The sequence below is a fragment of the Crocodylus siamensis genome, chromosome 2, assembly GCF_052110815.1.
Source record: "Crocodylus siamensis isolate JL-2025a chromosome 2, ASM5211081v1, whole genome shotgun sequence".
NCBI lineage: Eukaryota > Metazoa > Chordata > Crocodylia > Crocodylidae > Crocodylus > Crocodylus siamensis.
The window spans coordinates 143,082,677-143,109,150 of record NC_143396.1 but is presented as its reverse complement, the minus strand read 5'-3'; the positions used below and the strand labels follow the sequence as shown (position 1 = coordinate 143,109,150).

Sequence of the window (26,474 nt, the reverse complement as noted above, 5' to 3'; positions counted from 1 at the left end):
CACCCAGTTCAGAGAAAAGCCTAATGACACACCAAATTATATGGTTACCTGTTCTAATAAAAGTGCATACCCTAAAATTGATAGGGGGATTGTTGTCAGCGAAGCAGGGGAGCACTGCATGATGGGGAAGCTGTGTTCCAAATGCTAATCAACCCCCACACCCAGCTCAGCATTTAGCAGACCAGTTCTAATCTGGATTTACAAAGGACTTTTCCTCCCCCCACCTCTAAGCAAAAGTAAGTTTACTAGGCATCTCGTGCCGTATATTCCCCAGTCCCACTATGGGAGGCCTATGTAAACTTAATTGGCTAAAACTCGGTTGCCGGGTTAAGGAATGCTGAGGCAATAGACCGAGTCAGAAGGGGTATGGGCAACATCTGAACAATGGTACAGGGTTCATCACAGCGTCCAGCCCGTTGGAGCCCTGTCCACAAGTGTTGTCATACTTTTCCCGAGACGACTGGTGGAAGTCCTCTCCACAACAGGTTATGAACACTCCAATAAGTGCCTTAAGTCTATTAAAAGACTATAGTAAGATCTGGAAAAGTCATGCTAAGCTGAGGCTTGTTCACAGCAAGTAAAAATCCAAAACCCTGATGCTGCAATCTATTGTTTCTGAAGACACCAGGAGATATCCCATCAAGTATATGTGCTATCCATAGGAATGTCAAGCTGGTTCCTAAGTAGGTGTTTCCTGAGTATCAATCAAGTTCCTGAGATGTTCCGATCAGCTAACCCCTTGTCAATAGAAAAGACGATTTGATATACACTACTTAGCAATAAATAACTTTTATAGTCAAACTGGTGGTAATTGGGTATACTTTGCCTTCTTTACTTCTCTTTTCCCCACTTGCTCTGCAGCAACACCCATCTTACCTAAGCTAAAGATCCCTGTGAAGCCCAGAAATACTGTGGGGTCTGCTCATCAAGAGGCTAAAAGATTGGGACGTGCTGAGTTTGAAACACATAAGGGGATCAGCTTGTACAGGCTGATTGACCCAGGTTGGCTCAGATGTGCCCTAATGAACTGAATGCTGGCCCATGAGGGTGTCATCTGGACACCCAGCCAGATGCAGAGGAATTCTGTTTAACTGTGTGCTTGTGTCTGACTGTAGTTATTGTTGCTCTGATGAACTGATTCTTGGCATATGAGGGTGTCAGCCTGTCCATGCTGATCAACCCGGCCAGGTCAGGCGTGTCACGTTAATCTGTGTGTGTTTGTGTGTATGACTGATTTGGGGACTGGAGGAACCCAGCCCCACTGAACTGAGTCCTGCAAGATAGCTCCATTGGGGGTGAGGGCTTGCAGAAGGGAGAGATACAGCTCCGTATAGAAACACAAGTAACACAAGCAGCACATTAATAGAATTACCAAGACCCTAGCCCTAATAAATGAGCACACCCCAAAGTAGCAGGCAAATCTGGTAACAGCGTACCAGTGCACTCCTGGACACCGGAGCTGCGCTAAATGTATTTGGGAGGAAATGGGACCTGAAGCAATTTGAAACTGACTGAATTACACTCTGGTCCTTTACAGGGCAGGAATCCACGGGGGTGGTGTGCACAGGGGTAACCACCTGCATCCAATTCCCAGAGGGACCACAAGAGATGGTGTTCAACAAGAGGACTTCATTGAACAGTTGATTCTGGGAGCCCCCTTGTTCAACCGGGAAGGCTGGATCCTGGATCTAGCCAACGGAGTTGTATGACGAGCACAGACAGCTGACCCCTGGGAGCTTTGTGAGACAAACCCATATTGGAGGTGGGAACAGTGTAAGAGGGTTGGAGCCATTGACTTTGACTAGGGGGATGAGTAGGTGCAGCAGTTCCCTAATGTATGGGCTAGGAGTAAAAGTGACTGTGGCCGGATCAACACCTGCATTAAGATCATAGGCGATCCAATGCCTCCTCAAAAACAGTATAGCTTCCCTACGCAAGCAGAGGAAGCCATACAGTTCATTATGACAGATCTACTGCAGCAGGGAGTGCTGACTGAAAAAAATTCAGAATTTAATTCTCCCATATGGCCCGTCCTAAAGGCACACCGGGTACCATGGAGGCTAACTGTTGACTATCGAACCATTAACAAGGGAACTTGCCCCATGGCTCCTATAGTAGCTAACATGCCTGCCAAGAGAGTCCCCGATGGTTTTCTGTAATAGACCTAGCCAACTGCTTCTTTGCAATCCCCCTGCACCCCGAGTCATGGAACCGATTCACTTTCACCTTTAAAAGGAAACAGTACACCTTTACCCAGGTCCCACAGGGGTTTCACAATGCCCCAGCCATAGTCCACCACCATGTTGTATCCATGCTCCAGAGTTTAGCTGGACCCGATCAGGAAAGGATGGTCTCTTACATAGATGACATATCGGTATGAGGAGATCAGGAGCGGGAGGTGAAGGAAAGCACAGGGAGGGTGCTGGCTCTGATCCAGAAAACTGGGTTCAGAGTCGGCAGACCAAAGGCTCAGTTAGTCATGCAAGAAGTAACCTATTTGGGTGTAAGACTGGGGGTGGAAGGGAAAAAGATCGATTATTAAACATGCCGGTTCTCAAGGATCCTCACTCCCCACGAGTGCTGCTTGGAGGTTTTAACTTTCTCCATTCCCACATATACCAATTTGCAGAGATCACACAACCTCTGTGGAGGCTGCTAAAGAAAAAGGTGCAGTGGGAGTGGGAAGACAGTGAGCAAAGGCTTTTTGTTTACTTAAGGAGGTGTTAATCGAGGCTCCTGCTCTGGCATACCCTAACCCATTGAACCTTTTCTATATTAAGTTGGCAACAAACGAAATAACTCTATTAGCCATACTACTACAAAAAAATTCAGACAGCAAACTGGTACCCACAGTTTACAAATCCCGCAAATTGACAGGTTCAGAGATTAATTTTAACCAGTGTGAATGAGAGTGCCTGGCTGCAGTATGGGCTGTTCAAAAATTTTAAGGACTCACAGAGATGGCCCCAGTAATCATCCAGACACATCAGTCACCCTTAAAGTACATTTTGTCAGGAAACCTGACAGGGTCTAAAGTGTCCAACACCCGGATTGCCCAGTGGGCATTGTTCCTTACCGGATGGAGAGTTGGACATTAAACCCAGTCTAAGGTGGATATGCTCCCATATGCCTTGATAATAGAAGTCACTACTCACCAGAGCCTTGCCAAGGGAACACAGGGGTCACTGTGGCTCCACCGCTGGAAAAAAACCCAGCTGTGAAGGATCAGCCTACCCGTGTGTGGTTTACAGACAGGAGCTCTAGCTTTGAAAATGGAAAGCTGTTTACTGGATATGGAGCAGTGAATTTATATAATGATCAGATAGGGGGTCCTTTGCCAGCGGGGTACTCAGCTCAAGCTGCTGAAGTACGAGCCCTGAAGGAACTCCTTGAACAACATAACCCACCTGAAGGGAAACTGTGGATCTACACTGACCCTGACCTCTGTGCTAAGGCTCTGTTATACTGGATATATAATTGGAACAAAGCTAATTGGCATGCTGCTGATGGCAAAGAAATTGTACAAAAGGGTGATTGGCAGGCAATTTGGGGATGGATTCAAAGGCACCTATCCTCACTATACATTTGACATGTTAAAGGTCATCAAAAGGCTGATACTTTAGAAGCCAAAATGAACCAATTAGCCGATGCTGCAGCGAAGAAAGGAGCGTGGGGAGACATTGCCGTGGTGCAAACCTGGTCCGCAAACCACCAAAATTGGAAGATTCAGGAGGAGTATACTGTTCATCAGGAAACTGGAGAAGTTAGATGGGTACTGCCTCTGGAGTACAGAGAGGAATTCATAACTTCTTGTCACAGCCTCAGGCACAAGGCATCTGAAGCCACAACAGCTATGGTGCAGGAAATTGCCTACTGGCCAGGGATGTCCAAAGATGTGAAGGAGTGGGTGCAGAATTGCTTGTGCTGTGCAGGGGAGGGAGCAAAATGAAAAGGCCCCAGACTCCTCTTCCATCAAAAGCTAGTGGGTCCATGGCAATGGATCCAAATGGATTACATTGACAAGGTCCCCCGCACAGCACAAGGAAACCAGTACTTGCTAGTGGTTATAGACACCTTCAGCAGGTGGGTGGAGGCATTTCCTATGTGCACCCACACTGCTGAAGCCACAGCAAAGAAACTCTGGCAGAGGTAATATGTCGGTTTGGAGCTCCTAAAATCATGGACTCGGACTGAGGTCCTCACTTCACTGGGGCTATTGTTAAACAACTGCTGCAAGCCTTGGGTATCAGGCAGCAGTGGCACATTCCTCACCACCCTCAGGTATCTGGGCAGGTAGAGCGAATGAATAGGATAATTAAGGAGTTGCTAAGGAAGCTGGTAAATCAAACAAGTACTCCCTGCATGCCTAGTACAACGAGGGCACCACCATCCTGCTAAATGTGGTGCGTGTGGGCACTTGGTAGGATGGGGCCATGAGCACCATGAGCTGCCTGAACCCTGGATGCTCAACAAAGAAGAAGGGCTGGTCATCCAGAGCAAGCATCTTCCCAGTGGTCTGGGTGATCTTGCTCACCTTGGGAACATGTCCCTCTCTGTCTACAGTTTTCCCCCATCACTCCAGGGTGGTCTGCCTTAGGTTTGGGGGGTGGGGGCTTTGTAGCAAGTAGGGGACTTTCCTTTGGGCATGTCTGCACTGGTGCCAGGCTGAGCAGGAAGAAGGGCAAGGGGGTGCTGCCTCCTGAGATGCAGCAGGACGCCACGGTGGTGAAGTGTTTCACGTCTTTGCCATGGCTGATCTGTTTTTGGCAGTGCTGGCAGGTCGCATACCTGGGATCATCTGCTACCTCAACATTTCCTACTCTACACTACTTACCAGCTTCTGGGTTGAGGGTGGGGATCCTGCCTTATCCCCCTCCTCCCCAGACAGAGGCACAACAGGAGGAGCTAAGACACCTGCCCCCACAACCTCCTCCCAAGTGCCTTCCAGAGGAGACCTGCCTCTAGGGGAACTTTGAGGGCTGTGGAGCACAAACTCAGATTCTCCCCCCTTCCCCAGAATTTCCTTTGCTATTCCTCTGAGCTCCTCTGCTTCCAGATCCAGCTCCTCTGGCACTGGAAAACTCATGCTGGGAACTGAAAGTGGGGTGGAGAATGGCATGCTGCTGCTGGTTAGCAGTGTTAGTGGCGGTGGTGCATGTGCAGGCACTGCTACCACATCCTTGCTCCCACTAACAGCAGAAGACTCATCGCTGCCAGGAAAGAGGGTACATCTATGTTTGGAGAGGGGGGAACTTGCTGCTCTCCCTCTGCTCCCTCCCCTCCCCTCCCCTGCCAGAAGACCAGAAACCTGCCTTTCCAGCACACTTCATAATGTTTGGTGTGCTGCAAAATGTGTGTGCGCGCATAATATATGTTGTGATTTCCTGTACTGTGATGACACACTGTCAGAGAAAACACAGATTTCTTTCTGTGGGGAGAAAGAATCAAGACAGACTAACAAGAACAAATAAGAGGATTTTGGGGGAAGAATAAGTTGAAAAAAAAGGATAAGGATAACAATAGGGATTGGAGACAAGGGTATGTAGGACAGGATTGGATATAACTCACAAGAGAAGACCAGCTACCAAGAAACTTGATAACAAGCCAGAGCCTTTCAGACGCTGCTGGTTCAAGAATAACACAGCTCACTTCAGACTCAGCTTGATATGCTGTTTCTACGTCCCTCCCCCAGGGCACTGTGATTGGAAGGGAACTCAGAGAAAGATTACAGTCACTGGCCAGCTATAAATGTCAATATCAGAGCAGTCTTTCCCCCCATCTCAGGCTGTTCCATATATGGAAGATCACCCCATCCCCCTCTTCTCAGTTTCTGTTTTCTGCAAGCCTTCCAAATTTCTGAATTGATTTGGACCTTTTCATGGGTTTCCTGATTTGTTTTAGATTCAGATATTTGGCTGCCTAATGGGGCCAAATCTCCTCTGAATCAAATCAGCCACCAAAACTTTGCACAGCACTACACAGTGGCAGAAATAAGTGATTTCCATAGTGACCTTTCTTTAAAGACCAATATTGTTGGAAGCTCTATCATATTAGGTTATTGGGAAGTGGAAATTCGTTAAATGTTGAGAAATACTTTAAGGTATAAATCAGAAAATACTGTTGCAGAAAGGATTTAGATAATTTGAAAGTTCAGCCTTAAACTTCTTTACTTTATTCATAGATTCATGGATTCATAGATGTTAGGGTCGGAAGGGACTTCAACAGATCATTGAGTCTGACCCCCTGCTTAGGCAGGAAAGTGTGGACCCCCAGGGTAGGGGAGAGCACTACCTCCCTTGGGAACCCATTCCAGATTTTGGCCACCCTAACTGTGAAGAAGTTCCTCTGAATGTCCAGTCTAAATCTGCTCTCTGCTAGCTTATGGCCATTATTTCTTGTGACCCCCAGTGGCACCTTGGTGAGCAGAGCCTCACCAATTCCCTTCTGCGCCCCCATGATGAAGTTATAGGCAGCCACAAGGTCACCTCTCAACTTTCTCTTGAAGAGGCTGAAGAGGTCCAGGTGCCCTAGTCTCTCCTTGTAGGCCTTGGCCTGCAAGCCCTTAACCATACGAGTGGCCCTTCTCTGGACCCTCTCCAGGTTATCCATATGCCTCTTAAAGTGTAGCACCCAAAACTGGACTTTATTTTCAATACCTCTGAAGACTTCTGGGTAAAACATTTGGACAAAAACAATACATGGAGCTTTCAAGTAAGAGAAACTTCTCAAAATTTAGACCAAATATAGTTATACATCTAAACTGAAATAGAAAGTTAATTTCAGCATATACTATATCTAGGTCAAGAGACTTTCACCCACTTCTAAAATGGAATAATACAGAAGGTGTCTTTACAGTGAATAGGTAACTTCTTACAACCATTGTTGAATACATCCTGTTGAAACTACGTGGTGCTTTTTGTGAAATGGTATGGAATTGTACAAACTAGACTTAAAAGGTAACACACACTGGACACAGCTACACCATGCAATTAATGCACTTTCGCCATACTCGCAGTATTTTACTGTGCAGTAAGCTTTCCCGAGGAGCATGTCTACATGTGCAAGACAAAACGCAAAGTGTTTGTCATGGGAGACTCCATCCTGAGGGGGACTGAGGGGGCAATCTGCCGCTCCAACCCCTTAGCCTGGGAAGTCTGCTGCTTCCCAGGAGCCTGCATCTGAGACACTGCAGAGAAAATCCCTAAACTCCTCCAGCCCACTGACCACTATCCCATGCTCCTTATCCATGTGGGCACCAATGACACAGTTTGGAGTGATCCCAACTGGGTCATGAGGCGCTACAGGGATTTGGGAGTGGGGTTAAAGGGTCTGGGGTCTGGTGTTTTCTTTGATCCTCCCAGTCTCAGGCTACAGGCTGAGGAGGGAGAGGAGGATCCAGGTAGTGAAGCAAAGACTGGTGCTGGTGTCATTGGGAAGGCTTTGGCTTCCATGACCACAGTCTGCTCTTTGCTGAGACAGGCAGCCTGCTGCTGGGAAGGGACAGCCTCCACCTCTCTCTGCTGGGAAAGAGGCTTTTCTTAGCTTAACTGGCTGACCTGCTCCACCAGGCTTTAAACTAAGCCTGCTGGGGGACAGGGGGAGTACCACCACTGCTGGCCCGCTGAGCAACCCTTGCAAAGCCAGCAGGCCAAGGCACTTAAGGGAGCCCACCCATGCCCCAGCCCTGGAACAACCAGTAGGCAAGGCAAGGGCCCCCAAGGGGACACTTTCCTGCCTGTACACAAATGCCAGAGCTTGGGAAATAAACAGGAGAAACTTGTCCTCCTGCTTAACACAAAAAATTATGATGTCATAGGGATAACAGAGACCTGGTGGGACTCCACCCATGACTGGACTATATGGCTATACCCTGTACAGGAGGGATTGTGTAGATAAAAGGGGCGGGGTTGTAGCTCTCTATGTCCAGGAGAGCTATGCAACCATGCAAGCCGACACTGGCCACCAGGGTGAACGGCTGGAGACCCTCTGGGTTAAAATCCATGGGGAACATGGCACAGGGGACACAATGGTGGGAGTATACTACAGACCTCCCACCCAAAGTCAAGAGCTTAACGAGGAGTTGGCCAGGGAATTGGCAGAGGCCGCATGCTCCAGGTCTGTGGTTGTCATGGGAGACTTCAACTACCCAGAAATCTCGTGGCAAGAGTGCTCAGCTAAATCTGAGTGGTCGCAAAGCTTCCTCTCTGGCATGGATGACCTCTATTTGACACAAGGTCTACGGGCCAATGAGAGGTAAGCGCTGCTCAACCTAGTACTGGCAACTGGGGACAACCTAATCAGCAACCTAATGATCAAAGGGAAGCTGGGTGACAGAGACTATGAGCTGATCACCTTCACCATCTGCCATAAAGCTGGCAAGTCAGTCAGCAATACGTAAGTCCCTGACTTCAGGAAAACTGACTTTGACAAGCTCAGGAGGTTTGTCGGTGAGGCCCTAAGGGACCATGACCCCAAGGGGAGGGGAGTTCAGGAAGAGTGGTTGCTCCTCAAGGGAGCAATCCTCAATGAACAAGCTCAGGCTATTCCATCTTGGAGGAAAGGCAGCAAAAGAGCACAGCAGCCCCCTTGCCTCTCCAGGGAACTAGCGGACCTCCTGCAGTTAAAAAGAAAGGCCTACAAAGGACGGAAGATGTGATCCACCTCCAAGGAGGAATATTCTGCACTGGTCCGGTCCTGAAGGGAGCAAACCAGGAAAGCCAAGGCTGCGACAGAACTCCAACTAGCTACAAGTATCAAGGACAATAAAAAGTCCTTTTTTAGATATGTGGGGAGCGGGAGGAAAAGCAAGGGCAACACTGGACCCCTGCTAAACCAGATGAGACAACTGATAACTGATGCCCAGGAAAAACCAACCTATTAAATGGGAACTTTGCATTGGTCTTTCATCAGTCCCACGGGACTCCCTGCCCACTACAGCCATTTATTATTAAAGATGCCATTCTCAACAGATTGGCCGATGGCAACATCCGGAGGGAAAGCCAGCACAGTGAGATCCCAGCTCTCACTCTCTCTTTCTCACTCTCTTTTTCTTGTTCTCTCTAGGCATAGATTTCTGAACCTGAATTGTATAAATTAAGCCTGAGCTAAGTTTCCCTAAATACTTAGTGAAACCAAGGTAGTATTGTAATTGTTTTGATTGTTTTCCTTTGCATGTCTATTATTACTAGCAGCATTATACATTTCATATACTCAGCAATAAATAACTTTTATAGTCAAACTGGTAGTAACTGGGTATATTTTTCCTTCTCTACTTTTCCTTCCCCACTTGCTCTGCAGCAATGCTTTTTTAACCTAAGCCAAAGATCCCTGTGAAGCCCAGAAATACTGTGGGGTGTGCTCATCAAGAGGCTACCACTAATAGGACAGTTAGGGCAAAAGATTGGGATGTGCTGAGTTTGAAACACAGAAGGAGATAAGCTTGTACAGGCTGATTGACCCAGTTTGGCTCAGACATGCCCTTATGAACTGATTCCTGATGTTTATGAAATCTATATGAGGGTGTCAGACTGTCCATGCTGATCAACCCATCTGGGTCAGGCGTGTCACGTTAATCTGTGTGTGTTTGTGTGTGTATGACTGATTAGGTGACTGGAGGAACTCAGCCCCAATGAAACAGTCCTGCAAGATAGCTCCATTGGGGGTGAGATCTTGCAGAAGGGAGATATACAGCTCTGTATAGAAACACCCGTACACAAGCAGCACATTGATAGAATTACAAGGACCCTAGAAACGTATCTCCAATAAATGAGCACACCCCAAAGTGATGGGCAAATCTGGTAACAATCTATGTTTATTAGAGGTGTTCACCAGGATCTGGGGGAACGATTGTTCACCAGAGCGCCCCAGGGGATGACAAGGTCCAACGGTTATAAACTCCAGAAAGATTGTTTCAGGTTGGACATAAGGAAGAATTTCTTCACAGTCTGAGCCCTCAAGGTCTGGAATAGCTTGCCACCAGAGGTGGTTCATGCACCTACATTGAACGCCTTCACGAGAAATTTGGATGCTTATCTTACTAGGATCCTATGACCCCAGCTGACTTCCTGCCCCTGGGGTAGGGGCCTCGACTCGATGATCTTCCAAGGTCCCTTCCAGCCCTAATGTCTATATCTATGAAATCTATAAATCCTGTTAAGAGCAGATTTGTTCCCAGTGGGAGCAGCCTGGTACAGGGCTGCTCCTGCCCTCCTCTGCCCCCCTGCAGTGGCTCCAGGCTCCCCCAGGTGCTAGCCCATGGGATAGCAAGGGACATGGGCTCCAGTCCTAATATGCATGGGGCTAGAAGAGCTCTGATGGTTGCAGCAGCAGCTGTCTCCTGGCCCATGCACATTAGGAAGGGATCTGATGTGCACGGGGCCAGGAGACAGCTACGACTGGGGCCAAGAGACAGCTGCCCTGGTGGCTGTTCACACTGGGGGGAAACAGCTGCATGTGTCCTCTTGGATGGGGCTTCCCAGCCCAGCAGGGGGTTTGCCAGGAGCTGTCCCAGGCATGGGGCAGCTGCCAGCAAGCCCCCTGCCAGGTAGGCCCCCGCACTCAGCAGGAGGCTGACCAGGAACTGTACTACAAGTGGAGCATCTGCCAGCAAGCCCCCAAGCCACCCCACTTGGCAGGGGGCTCACTGGCAGACGCCACCAACCTCCTAGAGCAACTGTGTGCCACAGAGCTGGGAACTCCAGACAGTGAGCAGGGGTTGGAGTTCCTAGTTCTGTGTCATGCAGAGCTGTTGTGGAGAGCAAGTGGGGATTGGGTTCCTAGTCCCTGCTTGCTCTGGAACTCCCAGTTCCATGCTGGGAATTGGAAGCCAGGACATAGGGCAGAGAGCTCTCTAGTCCTAGTGCTGACTAGCTGCTGGGTGGAGTCAGGAGCTCAGCAGTGCCAGGACCAGAGTGGGCACACGTGTGTTCTCTGTACTCACCAACAGCAGCGGCAAAGGCGGCGGCAGCAGACTATCCGTCAGGTAAGTATGGCAGAGGGCTGGTACAGCTGCAGAGGATCTGAAGGGGGAGCCTCCCTGGAGCTGTCGTAGGTGAACTGGCAGGAAGCCCCGTGCACGAACAGAGCGTGCGCCTGCATTTGCGCAGGTGTTCACCCTAGGCGGGTGCACAGAAGAAGACGACAAGAAGGAGCACCCAAGAGGAGAGTGATGAGGACTCATAGCTCTGCAGCTAAGGTAAGGGCATGGGGGGCATGGGGTGCTCCTCAGAGGTCTCCACCCAGACAGAGCCCTGTCCCACTGTCTGCAGGGGTGAACTGGTGGGAACCCTGCCATCGGGGGGGGGAGGGGGCCTGACCTGTCCTGTCCCTCATGTGTCCACCATCAGACCTTGGAGCAGGTGAGGGAACTCCAGGAGGCGGTGAGCAGGCTGATGGAGATCAGGGAGGATGAGACTGTGATTGACGGGTACTTCCACTGCTTACTCCTCCAGATGCCTACAGGTAGTCCTGACTGCGTCATGAAGGACTTCCATGACCTGGGGGTCAGGCTCAGAAAGTCAGGGGCACAGGTGGTATTCTTCATTCTTCCAGTTGGCAGCAGCTGGAGGCACCAGGATGCCTGCACCAGGGTAGTAAACTGGTAGCTCCAGAGATGGTGTCTTCAGGAAGGCTTTGGATTCTACAACTATGACCAGCACTTCCAGGGAGAAGGCTTCCAAGGATGGGATGATCTTCATCTCTCTCCTAGAGGTAAGCATCTGTTCTCCTGCCGGTTGGCTGATCTCCGAAGAGCTTTAAATTGGGTTCAACTGGGGACAGGAAACAGGTGGTTGATGAGAACCCACGGTTGGAAAGTCACAAACAAGGCACCGGACCTAACCAGGTACCGGACCTAACCAGGTAAGCACTAAGGGGAACACAAGCCATCAAGGCAAAGGGGCACCAAGACCACCCTTGGGGGGGCTAGAATGTCTTTCACAAATGCCAGGAGTATGGGGAATAAGCAGGAAGAGCTCACACTCTGACTAGGTCATACTGTATGCTAGCAAGTAGGCTTAACTGAAACGTGGTGGGATTCTACACACGACTGGGTGGTAGGCATTGAGGGGTACAGACTGTATAGACACAACAGAATGGGGAAAAAAAGGCGGGGGGGTAGCTCTCTATGTTAAGGAGCAGTACATCTTCCATCATCAAGGCTGGAGTGGAGGAGGGGAATACCGAGGCACTGTGGATCAGGATCCAGGGGGGGACAAGGGAAAAGGACTTGGTAGTGGGGGTCTACTACAGATCTCCTCACCAGGATGATAAGCTAGACTAGATATTCTCCAGGCAGCTCTCAGATGCCATACAGGTGAGGGAGGTACTGGTCATGGGGGACCTAAATTACCTGGATAGCTGCTGGGAGGAACAAGCGGCCAAAATAAGCCGCTTATGGAGGTTCTTGCACTGTGTGCAGGACCTCCACGTAACCCAGGTGGTGTCCAGTCCCACCAGGGGTAGTGCTTTGCTAGACCTGGTCTTGGCAATAGGGGATGATCTTGGGAACCTGTGAGGACACAGTAACCTGGGAGATGGTGACCATCACTTGGTAGAGTTCGCTATCCAGTGAAAGGTGAGAAAAATATCCAGTAGGCTAAAGTGTTAGACTTCAGAAGGGCCAACTTCACTAAACTTAGAAAACTAGTTAGTGAGGTGGCAGAACTCAAGAGCATCGAGTAAATGGGGGTCTAGGAGGGTCGGAGGTTTCTCAAGGGGGTGATCCTTGGGATACAAAAGGAGTCTATCCCCTTATGCAGGAAAGGGAATAAGGGGATAAAAAAAATCCCCCTTGGCTGAACAGGGAGCTCTAGGAAAGACTGGGGGCAGAGAAAAGAGATTGTATAGGCAGTGGAAGAAAGGGCAGCCACTAAGGAGGCATACACCTCCCTGGTGTGCTACTGCAGGGAGTTAGGCAGGACTGGAGCTTAGGCTGGCTTCAGCAATTAAGGACAATAAAAAGTCCTTCTACAGATACATAATGAGCAAAAGGAAAGCACAGTGTAACATAGGGCCCCTGCAGGACAAATCAGGTCAGCTGGTGGTTGACACAGGAAAAAAGGTGGAGCTCTTCAATGAGTTCTTTGCTTCAGTATTCCTAAGTACTGACCAAGACAATTCCCTCACCTTGAGCATAGACAGATGTCCAAAGACACCAGACTGCCAAAGGTTAGTGCTGACTTAGTTAGGGAACACTTGGAAGGGCTGGATGGCCAGAAGTTGGCTTGCCCAAATGACCTCCATTCATGGGTGTTGAAGGAATTGGCTAGTGTCAGAGCTGAGCCACTGGCATGGCTGTTTGAGCACTCATGGTGCTCCAGCTAGGTCCCTAAGGTGCCCATTCTTAAGGGCAGAAGGGATGAGCTGGGTAATTTTAGTCCAGTCAGTCTTCCCTCTATCCCTGGGAAAATACTAGAAAAAAATCATCAAAGAGCACATTTGTGAAGGCCCAGCAGGTGAAACAATGCTGAAAGGAAACCAAGACCGGTTTGTCACAGGTAAATCCTGCCTGACAAATTTATAGCCTTTTATCACCAGGTCACACACTGCCTTGATACAGGAGCTGAGCCCGATGTCATCTACCTGGATTTTAGGAAGGCCTTTGACACAGTTTTGCATTCTCATTCCCTATTCTCATAGGGAAGCTAACGGGCTGTGGAGTGGATGCCTGTAGAGTCAGGTGCGTAGCTAACTGGCTTAAGGGCCGCACCCAGAGAGTGGTGGTGGATGGGTCATTCTTGGCCTGGAAGGAGGTGGGTAGTGGGGTCCCGCAGGGTTCGGTCCTTGGACCGGTGTTATTTAATAATTCATCAGCGATTTGGACGAGGGTGTGGACAGCACCTTCTCCAAGTTCACCGATGATACAAAATTATGGGGCAAAGTTAATACACCAGAGGGCAGGGAGCAGATACAAGCCGACCTGAACACATCAGATCAATGGCAGAACAACATGGGATGCAATTCAACAACGATAAATGTAAGGTACTCCACCTAGGAAGGAGGAATCCCCAGCACACCTACAGGTTGGGGGATGACCTCCTCAGCAGCTCAGAGGCTGAGAGAGATCTTGGAGTCACAGTTGACTCCAAGATGAACATGAGCCAGCAGCGTAATGAGGCCATCAACGAAGCCAACTGCACCTTGTGTATTAGCAGATGCATGACCAACAGATCAAGGGAGGTGGTGCTCCCCCTCTACACAGCATAAGTCAGGCCACAGTTGGAGTACTGTGTCCAGTTTTGGGTGCTGCACTTCAAGAGGGACACAGAATCTGGAGAGGGTTCAGAGGACGGCCACTCGCATGATTAGTGGTCTCCATGAAAGACCCCATGAGGGGAGAGCTGGATCTCTTCAGCCTACACAAGAGATGGCTGAGGGGAGACCTTGTAGCTGCCTACAAGTTTATCAAGAGAGGACAGCAGGGAATCGGGGATAAGCTATTTACCAGAGCACACCAGGAAGTAACTAGGAATAATGGGTGCTAACTAGTGGAGAGTAGATTTAGGTTAGACATTGGGAAGACATTTTTTACAGTAAGGGTGCCCAGAATCTGGAATGGGCTTCCACGAGAGGTGGTACTATCACCTAACTTGGAGGTCTTTAAGAGGAGGCTTGACAATCACCTGGCTGGGGTCATCTGACCTTCGTCCTCTTTCCTGGCAGGGGGTCGGACATGATAATCCATTGTGGTCCCTTCCAACTACAATCTATGAATCTCTTTTCATCCACAAGTTACTTGTAGGTATGCTATAAGGCAAGAAGGTCTATCTTGTTCTAATGCTAGACTGTCTGTCTACATGGACTTAAATGGTTGTGGAGCAAACTTCAAATGTTCCTTCTGAAGGTGTCTTTTACAAGTGTTCATCCAATGGCTTCCCTCAATGTCAATGGTTGTCAACCTTTTTAGATTCAGGACATCCCCTCCATAACTTTTTAAAAATTTTGTGGCACCCTGGTTGAAAACTTCTGTGCTGACTCCATTCACCTCAGTGATTTTTTTGACTAGGCTGGTACCACTGCCATAACCAAATGGAACTGCCCCAGGCACAGCCAGATAAGGGGTGGCCAACGCTGCTGAATTCTTTCCCAGTGAAGCCCTGCTCCATGTTCCTCCCAGAATCAGAGGCACATGGATCATTTACACCTTCCCTGCCTACTTCAGTTCCTGGAAGGAGTATGGTTAAAGGGCTCAAACCATGATAGGCTGCAGCAAGACTGGCTGCTCCTGCCTGCTTTAAGCTTATATGGCTGAACGTGAGCTGCATGTGGCATCCTGGTTGCGAATTATTACTTCATACAGTCCTGCTGGGGGACTTAAGAAGTTTGCACCTATGTAAGTTTTGTGCTAGCATACTATGTGGACAGTAGTTGCATAAGATGAATGAAAAAAGGTAAAAATTCTCCTATGCCAAATGCATTACGGACATGAGTAGGGCTGCATGAAAATGTAATGAATTTGTATGTAGATCAGTTACATGCTTAAGAAAGTAGGCATGCATGTAATACAGCAAGTGTTATCAGAAGGCAATATTGCATATAGCTCTGGAAGTTCTCTCCAACAAATTCTTACTCTTTGAGGAAATGTTACATATTGCCATGCAATAATTTTAGAAGAAGCTGCAGAAGAGAATTTGCTCTTTTCATTTTTCTCTATACTTGGAGGCAGAGGGAAACTGGCATTGATATGCAGGATGAACTTTGTGGAAAAAGGAGGAATGGAGTATCAGTGGCTTGAGTACCAGTGGCTTGTGACTGTTATGTTGCAGGACAAAAGAGAGGGAGCACATGAATGCCTGAACAAAGCAAGCTGTATTTTAAATATGCCCATTTACATATTACTTATTTTTCTTTGTGAAAAATTGGCCTGCAAGACTGTAGAAATCTGCTGCTGCTTGACACTGGAGCAACAGTATAAATCAAAAGAACAAGCTAATTGGATTCTTAATATGGGAAGCAGATTGCAATTGTGATGAGACTTGATACGTTACTCCAATATTTATTTTTTTCAAAGCTCATCCAGTAGCTTTGTGTAACGGACTACTTAAATAAATAAATAAATGAATCTCTTGGACTAACATAGTGCTTCCTCATCCTATCATGCTGAAATCCTCTGTACACGTTTGAAATAAAACTTGAGACTTATAGTGCCTGCTGTTGGTGCACCTTCAAAGACATCTTTTTCCCTTCTATATCTTGTATTGTACACTGACAATTGTTCTTTGTTTTTTTACAGTGAAACAACAAGTATTAAAATTCATGTAGTAAATACAAAGGTTCAAGCTGGTTCTACAACTGAAATATACTCAAAACTTTCCTGTCAAATTCTGAATATCTTAACAGTAAGACTGATCTCTCTGCTCATTTTCATGAATACTTTCCAGATGCTTCATCTTTCCTACTGCACAGGTAAACAAAATAGTCAAATAATAAACTGAATTCATTTTTGGCTTTTTTTATTTGCATTACTGAATGTTGCCCCAAAAAACCCCACCTTAATAATTTATTCTTAACTTAAATGGATTTCTGTTTGAAAAAAAGCATTCAGAAGGTTTCCTCATATTCAAAATTGAAGTTTATCCATATCTGTTCTACTTTCAGACATACTACTATAAAACTTAATAGTTTCTTCCTTCAAAATGGAAACTTGCATGCACATACAAAAAAGTAATATGGCACATACACTAAAATGGCAATCAAAACTTTACAAAACACTATAGCAAATCACTGGGATTTACATGAAGGCCAGATGTGCAGACTTGTGAGGACACATTTTTCCATTTGGACACCAGATGGCAATGTTTTCCCTCATTCAGAATATGAGCCCTTTTAACAAAGTTTAACTTCTCTTGGAGGCATATGTGGACCTTTTGCTTCAATGAATCCTCTTTACAGCTTCCATGTTTAGATAAACATGCTAAAGCTGTACCCACCCACAGTCCTAGGGTCCCCCTTACTGCAGGAGGAGCCGTAGCCCCAGCCCCAAGCCTCTAGTGGCAGCCTCACATGGGTGGATAGGACAGGAGCTGCACTGGATGCAGCGGGGAGGCAGCAGATGGCTGGGCTGGCTTATAGCACTGTAGGGGCAAGGTGGGAGGCAAGGCTTGGGCTGTGGCTGGGATTGGAGCTTCACCTGCCAGCAGGTGGCTAGGGAAGCTGCTCTGCCTCTGAGCACATGTGTGGAGTACCCACCACATGGTCAAAGCACCTGAGGTGGCTCCTGCCAACTCTGAGCTGCAAGCAGGTGGGGTACTGCTGGCCCAGAACCAGGAGGGTGCTGGAACCAGAGCATGGCTCACCCAGGGCCTGCCTGCAGAGCCAGGCAGGTGGGCAGATGGCTGCTTCCACCCAGCATCCCCCATAGCACCAGCAGAGGCCAAAGCCAAAGCCACCACCTGTGCTGCTTGCCTGCGGGCTGGATAGAATCAACTGGCAGGCCAGATTCAGCCCACAGGCCATATTTTGCCCACCCCTGCTCTAAAGAAATATTGCATGCGAAAATATGCTGCAGATTTTTAGGCTGTATGGTTAAGCACTTAAAAAAGAGGACATGCCAACTTCATTCTGCACCCTTGTAAACTCATCTGACTGAATGAGGTTCAGATCTTGAGGGCAAATTAACATGATCATATACAATTAAGACTGTATTATCATAAAGTATCTGCAAAAGGGGCAGAATTAAGACTTCACAGTCAACTAGAAATGTAATTAGTGGGAGGCTGCCCACTTTATATGCCCTGTGTCAGGGGGCGCTATAGGCAAGAGGGAGCAGCGGGGAGCCCCAGAAGTAAAGAAGTGGGCCAAGGCATAGGGCAAACCATGTCAAGTACCATCTGCAAGGCTTGGGCTGCGGTGTAGGGGAGGAAATGGAGCTGCAGATAGCGCCCCCTGACACAGGGCATATTAAGTGGGCAGCCTCCCACTAATTACGTCACTCAATCAATTAAGATCAAGGCATGGCAGGCGAGTAAGCAGGCGGTTAGCCCAAGACAGGAAGGCGGAGCCACCAACAGAAAGGCTCTAGCGAGATACACCTGTCACATGACCATAAATAATTGCTATGATTTGAACACTGAAACTTAACACTATCACAAACAAGCACACTAAATTCTAATTTATTTACCATTCCAAGGAGAATGCAACTAGTGGAGATTTATTAAGAAGGAATTAGTTATTATGAGATAACAATTATAGAGGGGTGGGTTCTGGCACTCGATGAGAACAATGGCAAATTTAAATAGTGGTCACCAGAGATGCCATAGATCAGGAGTTGGCATTTTCCAGCAGCAGGGCAAAATGACCAAGCTCAGGTCTGAGATGGGCTGGCACTGGGACCCAGCCATTTCGATCACTTTTTCCCATTGCCTGGCTATGGCACGGTGCTGCAAGGTTGCCCCCAGCCAAAGTCCATGTGTCCAACTGCAGTATGGGCAAAATCTCTTGCTGATGAATACTGTCTTGGGTTGGCAACCTTGAAAATAGGAGTAAATTACTGGGCCTTCAGGAACTGTGTAAGAGAATCCAAAGCTGCTTTATTTTTTTTCCTCTCTTTGTTCCTCCAGCAGTTCCGTAGCATCCCCATTGTTGTAGCCCTGCTACTGCTTTGCCAGTGGTGACAGTCTGGCCTCAGAACTGGATTTGACTACTTCTCTTGATAGGCTGTCAATGTTTTCTCTTAGTTGCCTCTCTTGTGTTCCTATGTTAAATTATTTTCAGATTTGGCTCAATTATAACTGGCTCAATTATAACTGGATAAAGAATAAACATGTTGCCCTTGCTCACAATCAACAGCCATTTGCAAACAGTGACATGGAAGCTTCTCAAATAAAAGGTCATAACATTTATAACAAACTATTAGGTAGCCTAATGTAGAAGCTGGGGTCAGTTTTCCTCATCATAGGGTGCAGACACATAACAAATAAACCATTCCAGATTGTCACTGATTGAGAACCATCCACAATTGTTGCTGGAGTTTTGAAACCTGATTCTTCCTCCTGCTCCAGCATAACTTTTCTGCAATTAGATTTGCAAAAACATCTGGTTTAGTATATGAGAACTAGACTGGACCAGTTTTACTGTCCAGATTGCATGAAGCAGGGTAAGTTAATGTAGTAGAAGCGAAAGGCCTGATTCCTACCGAAGCTATTGAGAACTTCACCTGAATGTAGACAGTTGAACTGGTTTCCTGTTAAACTTCAACTGTCTAAGGTAGTGGTGGTAAAATAGGCAAAGGTGTTTACATAGGAAAAACCATGAAAATTTTGTTAAAAAAAAAAAAAAAAAGACTGATGTAATCCTGTTTGCACAAATGTTTTGCAAAGAGGGAAAAGTAACTGCAAATCCCTTTATTCTAATTATAGTATTGTAATTACCCTATGTAAAGGTTTTATTTTATTTCTGTATAACTGCCACGCGGCACTCTCACATTGATGTAACCTTGAAGTTTTGGCTTTTAATCAAAATGAACGCTTTGTACTTTTCTACGCTTGTATTAAGCTGCACATGCGCATTCTGTAAGTTTCATTTCTTATCTGTAAGTGTCATTTCTGCAGAAACGAAACTTATGTAGAAAACCTATCTAGTAACTACTATGTAAAAGAAACTATCCTATCCCTGTATGCTTGGCTTATATCATAGTTAGTGTCACAGAGGCAGTCCAACCAACATCTATAAAAGAGGCATAGAGGCAGAAAGTAGCAGAGACGACAACTGGACGACCCTGCAGGCCTGATCACCCTGCAGCCAGTCCTCAGCCTCCCCGCCTGGGCGTATCCCAGCGAAAACCAAGGCCTCGAAAATCCAACAATCAAGAATGATTCACCGTGTTACAGTTTTGTATCCACCATCCCGTTTATGAGCTGTTGACCAGCCCTAGGACTAACTAGTGGGCAGCCGCACCCATCATTGGACTAGTTCTAGTGGTGGAAAGCAAGGGCTTGCTAGTGAACCCTGTGGGCCAACAGACCCCCTTTGTATCCGGCATACTGTAACTGAAGTCGAGCACTCCACTTCTCGACTGCCTCTCTTTGTAGCTTAGACAGCATATCTACGCTCTCTATACTTATATTTACTGCAACTTCGTTCTAGCCGGCCTCCTCTCTTATTCGTAAGAGGGTGTGAGGCCAGGTGAGGGAATAAAACAAATTTTTACTTCACTTTATATCTACTCCATAATAACTTCTACTACTGACATCCCATCTCAATGAGCTGTCGGCCAGTTCTGGGACTTAAGGAGTCGGCAGCTGTACCCATCATTGAACTAGTTCCAGTGGTGGAAAGCACGGGCTTGCTTCGGAACCCCGTGAACCAACAGACATCCTATAGACTTATTACAGAAAACTAACAACTTACTCTAAGTCGTCTACTTCCGCCAGCTCGGCGAACCTCAAAGGCGGTTATAAAGCTATCTCCAATCCCGCCCCACAAGCCGCGCGCTTGCCCGCTCTGTAAAGCCCGTGGCTCCCCAAGCGGTGCCAGAATCGCAAGCCCGGCATTCTGCCACACCCTAAATAGCATGTTCTCTGAGAAAGATAAGCAGTTAGTCCCAATGAGGTCTGTCAGAGGAGACATGTTGAAGTTAAGGGTGTGGCCGGCCAGTAGTGGGCGCTCCTGTGTTGAGCTGCCCACCTCTCTGCGCCCGACCACCTGCCAGGCTCCGAATGCCTCCCTAGGGGTGCCTTATGTCCGGCCCGAGCCCTTCCTGGAGCACATACGCTAGCCTGGGGGTAACGTGGCCGCCACCACCCCAAGAATGGACTCACTCCCAGCCCTGTGTCCTTGGGGTAACACAGGCCTAATGTCCTACGGGTACTCGACCCAGTACAGGACTCTTGGGGCACTTCCCCAAGTCAGGGGGCAATAAGCAAAGTCTCCCTTAGTCCGCAGAACTAAGGGGTCTCTTAGGCATAATTTAGACCCACCCCTCAATAAGTCTTCCACACCAGTCACAAAGGAAGACTTTATTGGTTACAGGGATAGAGTGAAAATAGGGTACAAGATTGAGCAATATCCTAGAAATCCTAAAGAGCAAGTCTGGCTGTGGTAGCCTTTTGATCACGCATCTGAGTTACTGCCAGCTAGATATCTATCAGATCTCGAGTAGCTTACTCACGCACTTCATCCAGGGGCTGGTGAGATCCTTTCTAGTGTCTGGCTATTCCTGGTTCATGAGTTTTTGGGGGAGAGGGCCCTTTCAGATGTTTATGCTTCTCTGAGTCCCCACCTCATGGCTCCAGCCTCACCTCATGGCCGAAGAGACCGCCTCCTGCCAGTCCTAACTTATATAGCCCCTGTGACCTCATACACCTGGTCCAGTGGAGGCCAGCTGTCAGCCAACCAATTTGAAATACATCACCTGTTACTGGGCAGATCCCAGCCCACCAGGTAGATGCCCCTCACCCAGGTACCAGTCACATACGCAGAGGGAGCAGGTTTCCCCCCTCCCTCAGGAACGCAGCCAGCTCAAGTTACCTAAAGAGACAGGGTAAGGGTGTAGTCTCCTCTGCTGAGCCCACCCTACTCAAATGCTCACAGCACAGAGATTTTATCACATTGTCACAGGGCAGAGTTTTTGGGGAGAAACCAAGGTGGCTTTCTGCCACAAAGGGAAACAAGTGATTGCTATAACTCAATATGGGTTTTTGCAGCCTGGCATTGTGATAATTCACTAGAATGTATGGACTATATATAAAATTGCTATGAACAACCTACTGCATAAAAGAGAGAAGCAGCAACATTTTTCCATGCAGCTAAACTGTTCATGCAAGTGCTGTTGTGCTTGGAAGAGTTTTTGTTGCTTACCCAGTTTTGTTTGACTCCGCAGCTGAAAGGATTTACGGAACAGTTTCTGCCATATGTGATTTCTCTACCCTAACACTGGCTGGAAAACATACTGCTATTGACTTATGTGAAAAGATTATGTACAGTTAACACACAAATGACAGAATTAACTTGTTTCTGTTACAAAGTTTGATTGCAATTTTAGTGCACATTTTTTGCACTCAGATTACAATAAGCATAAATTGTGTTTTCTCTTGGCATACTCTGGAATAACTATTCCTAAAAGGGCAAAATTGTGCCTGACATTGTGGATATCCTTTTGATAAAACTATACAACACACTATCATAACTTTGCAAATTCTAATTTTCTGGGGAAGTGGGGTGGGAAGAGGACAGAGAAATTTGTTAAGTGTTGTGTGTAACATGAACTGCATGCATATACAGCTCCTAGCCACTGGTCTTAACACAAAGCTCCTTTTCTAATTCTAGGCCTGTGCTGAGAGCTGCCACCATTCCTATTAGAAGAAAATAGTAGGACACCTAGACTTTTTTTTAAGTAGAATATAACTGAAGAGAAATGTTACAATAGTTTGAAGTGCATCATTATACAATTTTATACTGTGCGTGTCTGCTCCACCTTAGGCAATGGATATGCACTGCTTTCTTTTAACAAGTCAATTTGATTGATTAAAAACAGACAAACACCTCTTCCTGATGTTGCCTACCCCTACTTTTTGTCCAATAATTTTCATTGTTGTGCTGCTTCACTATTGCCTTAACAACATATATGCTTCATCAGGCTTCTTTTGAGGTCAAGGGCAAAATTCACAACAGTGTATATTGGGGAGAGAGGAGTGGAGTGTTTTGAGTCCCCAGAGGGACCAGAATTGGGTCTGTATGAAAATTTGAAATGTTCTTTATTTTTCGACATTCAAGGAATGAAGAAACTTAGATACTTACCAGAAGTTGCATAACAGATCTGTTCACCAGCAAAATTTAAGTGGTTTACACTGGAGGAGTGAGGAAGTGGAAGTCTGTCTTGGCATAACAGTTTTCTGAGCTGCAGAAAAAAAGAGAAGTGTTATCACTGATTATATTCAACTTGCTTGGAGTAAGCAAAATCACAATAGCAGGAAACATTTTTCTTTCTGTGCCTGATGTTCATGCGTAGGGATGAGAACAGATTCAAGTACTGTGAGAAATGAGTAAGCAAATTTTATCCTCCATAATGTAATAAATTAATAGCTAGCCTATTCTCATGATTTGAACCAAACTTTGCTCTTGCTGGTACAGCTGGTTCTAGCAGATGCCTTCTAGAAAAAAGCAGGATTCCACTCTATAGGTCTAAAAGAAACATAGTTGGGCTCACATTTTTTAGTGCTCTGGGATCTTTTCCTACTTGCTGCATTTATCTCTGCATTTCATGGAAGCAAGACTTGGCTCCTTACGGTATGTGCTCTTTATTGCAGCATGAATTCTTGGGGCCAGATCTTCCAAACAGTTCAAGAAACTGACTTTTAGAAAGGATTGTTTATAAGAAAAGTGAGCAGCTATGGTGAGCATTTCCAAAGATCTGCTAACTTTATTTGGATGACTGAAAAGAAGCTCTTAGGAGCAGGGTTTCCCCCTTCCCCAGCCCTCCAAATGACTTGCTGGAATATGGAACTGGCTGCATGTCTTCTGCACTCAGCTGTGTCTGGTGAAGACTCTCCTTTCTAAACAGGGTATTTGAATGAAATGTTGTCTTGGTGTTGTAGGCAGACCTAGCACCTTGCAGATGGCTGAGCACTGAAGTGAGCTTCTGTCTGACTTATGAAAAGGGGGTTTCTTTATGCTACTATTTCTCTATGCAACATCAAGGAGAATCTGGAACTTAATTTGCAAATGCATCTAATATTTTATTTAATTATAACTGATACAAACTTTTCAGGTGAACATGTTGTTCTGGTTGCATAATTCATGAACACGACATAAATGAATATCAATATTCACAAAAAAATTAACAGCCTTTTAAGCAAAAATGCACTTGCTGCCACAAAAAAACAAGAAAATACTTTTGTAAAGAAAATGTTAAATATTTTAAGTCCAGGCTATATCCTAAGAAGGCTTCCTCCACTATTTGTTTGAAGTTTCCTGCTTTTCTTTACTTTACCTCACACACAATTTTATCTGACTAATTTTAAATTTTCCTCTTTGGGCTTTTTATCTCTTTATGCCATCTCACTTTAGGTTTGGTATTTGATTACTAACTGTACATTGGTTTCTATAGTCATCTTCATTTACACACTGCAGTTTCACTAAGAATTAAAGTTGCTAATCAAGTGCAATAGGTTGAATCCAAAGCCAGTTTTCTCACCGTCTTTGAACTATACCAGAATAAACAGAAAAAAATCTCATAGTCAATATAATCAAGGCAATAAATGAAGTAACTGAGGATAAACTTTGAAAAACTGATTCAAAAAGAAAAGAGCAGACAAAACAATCAACTTTAAGTGTTTGTCTTCAAGAATTCAAAATACCACTGTAAAAGGCAAAGGGCCCTTTTCATGGGCTAGGAAACAAGGCTCAACCTTGTTTAAAGAAGAGGGCCAAGAACTCATGTAAGTATATAGTGAGGTTATCTGCTCAGTGGTGACTGCACTGTAGGTATTTGGGTGCTATCTGTTTCTCTATAGCTGTGAAGCATTTCAACCTATTCAATCTATTTCATGTGCTCTGGAGCAGGAAAATACTTGGTTGGGGGACAGGGAGAGAACTGTCTAAGTTTGAAGTGGTATATCACACTCTGACCATACTAAAGGCACAAAAAACAAAAGCTTGTTAACTTATACTAAGTATCTTTTAAGCAACTCAGAGTTACACCACTTCAGGTGAGGGCTACCTCTGGGCTGCACCATCCAGCTTGTGTTAGGGTAACTCCAGTTTGCTCTAGAAAAATGAAACGAGCAATTTGCAGGTCTTCAGCATCCCAGGATGCTTAGCTCCTAGCCCTTCCCCCACCCACACTTTATCCAGAAAATAGATCCAACCCAGGTGTTCTGTCTTCTAGTCACGCCTCTGTTCCTTAGCCCTCTATCAGCAAGCTACAGTGGCAGGGGCAAGAAATGGCATTAACCCTTAATCAGCAACTGCTCAGAGCATGTTCTCATTTCAGGACTTGACACCCCAGGGATAGGTTTCAAGTTGCAGCAAGGGAAGCTTAGATCAGTCAGCCTGTGTAACTGCCAAGCCATGCAATAGCATTCTCAGCGGCCCTGTGCAGTTCCTGTAGTTTGCCACTGAACTTAGTCAGTGAGCAATCATTGATAATACGCCATCGGTAATATGCAATGTGTTTTGTCACAGCTCTGGTCTGCATAGTCTCAAAGAGCACAATGGTGGAGGTTCGCTGCACACAAGCATTGCCCTGTCCAGAACCTATTCAGCAAGGCCCAATGATTGTGTGGCAGGTGGAAGCCATGTGGGCAGGTTGTAGGATGGATGTGTGCAGGGCGGGGCCCAAGCAGCCCCTTGCAGGCTGGACTCTGCCACCCTGTGAGAGAAAAGCCAGTTTCCCACAGTTTTCTCCTTTAAAGGAGAATCCATTTTTTAAACATTATCTGCCACACGCATACATTTTTGTGACCCACAGGTTGAGAAACCACTGGGGTAGATGAGGTCCTTTTCAACAGGGTCTGAATTACAAGGAAGCTGGGGGGGGGCATAAGAGACCAGAGCCCCCCTGTAAGATAACCTGAAGAGTGTTTGTGCCTAAAATCTTGTGGAGAAGAACTGTTCCAACTATCTGAGTTAGTTTAACTTTGTCTAACCTGGGGGAGGGATTACTTAGGTGGACTTGCTAATCAATGAAAGTTTAACTTGGATGTTAACCCCCCCGAGAATCAAAGTGTAATTTGAACCCCGCCTTCCAACCCGAATTGTCTATGATTTAGGGGGGCGTCGCTTCACCCCAGGCTCAAACAGGCCCCCTGTGCTTACCCTGGAAGAAAACAGCACCTCGCCAGCCCCTTTGGGGCAGGATGCCGCTGGGGGCTCCCCAGTGTCAGGGCAACGGTCCTTCCTGCCGGGCGCGGGCGAGTGCCGCATTCCCGCGGGAAGGCGGCGGCGGCGGGGCGGAGCGCGGCCGGACTGGGAGGGAGGGGGTTCGGGAAGAGCTGGAGCGGCGGCAGCCAAAGAAGGAGGATTAAAATGGCTACCACCAGCAGCAGCGGGTGCGGTGAGCGGCTGGTTCGGCTGTACCCCGCTGCCCGGCCGCGGCCTTGATGGGGCCGCCCGCTCCCGGTGACTGGAAGCGGAGCGCGAGGCCTGCCTGCACGGAGTCACCCCGCCGTGGTGAGTGGCCGCCGCCCAGGCCCCGGCCCCGGCCACACGCAGCCTGTGGGGGTGGGGAAGAATGGAGCCTTCCCGAGATGGGAGCCGGGAACCGGGAGCCGTGACAGTGCCGCGGCCTGCCTGTCCCCGTAGGGATTTCATCCACCCACCCGCTGCTGCCTGCGCGGCGCCCGCCCGGGGGAATCGGCCTTTAAGTGGAGTAGGTTAGACGTAGTTCTAAGCTGTGGGGCCATGAGGTGCTGGCTGGGGCAGGCTTGGCGGGCCCCTGGGGAAAGGACAAGGAGGGATCTTCCCCGCCACCCACTTATTGGAGGAGAAGGGGGCCATGGGGTAAAGGTTAGGGGGCTCTGTATGTAGCCCACCCCAGT

The 26,474-nt window shown here is 47.2% G+C and overlaps 2 protein-coding genes across 9 annotated transcripts in view; one reads left to right on the top strand and one right to left on the bottom strand.

Annotated features, from left to right (window-relative positions):
* LOC149870861 (uncharacterized) overlaps window positions 1-25,995 on the bottom strand; it is a 58,631-nt gene extending 32,636 nt beyond the window's left edge. Inside the window, exons 1-2 of the mRNA XM_090037003.1 lie at window positions 25,753-25,995; window positions 22,735-22,834 (exon numbers count right to left, since the gene is read on the bottom strand). Coding sequence (XP_089893129.1) covers window positions 22,735-22,834; window positions 25,753-25,860 — 208 coding nt within the window. The 5' untranslated portion in view covers window positions 25,861-25,995. The remainder of the gene's footprint in view (window positions 1-22,734; window positions 22,835-25,752) is intronic.
* The window catches only part of WDFY3 (WD repeat and FYVE domain containing 3), a 370,468-nt gene continuing 369,960 nt past the window's right edge, over window positions 25,967-26,474 (top strand). For 6 of the 8 annotated variants that reach the window (XM_090037002.1, XM_090036999.1, XM_090037000.1 and 3 more), the window contains exon 1: window positions 25,971-26,106. The gene's annotated coding sequence lies outside the window, so the exon portion shown is untranslated. Of the gene's footprint in view, window positions 26,107-26,474 lie in introns of all 8 variants that reach the window. The other 2 variants (XM_090036996.1, XM_090036998.1) reach the window with 2 other exon arrangements.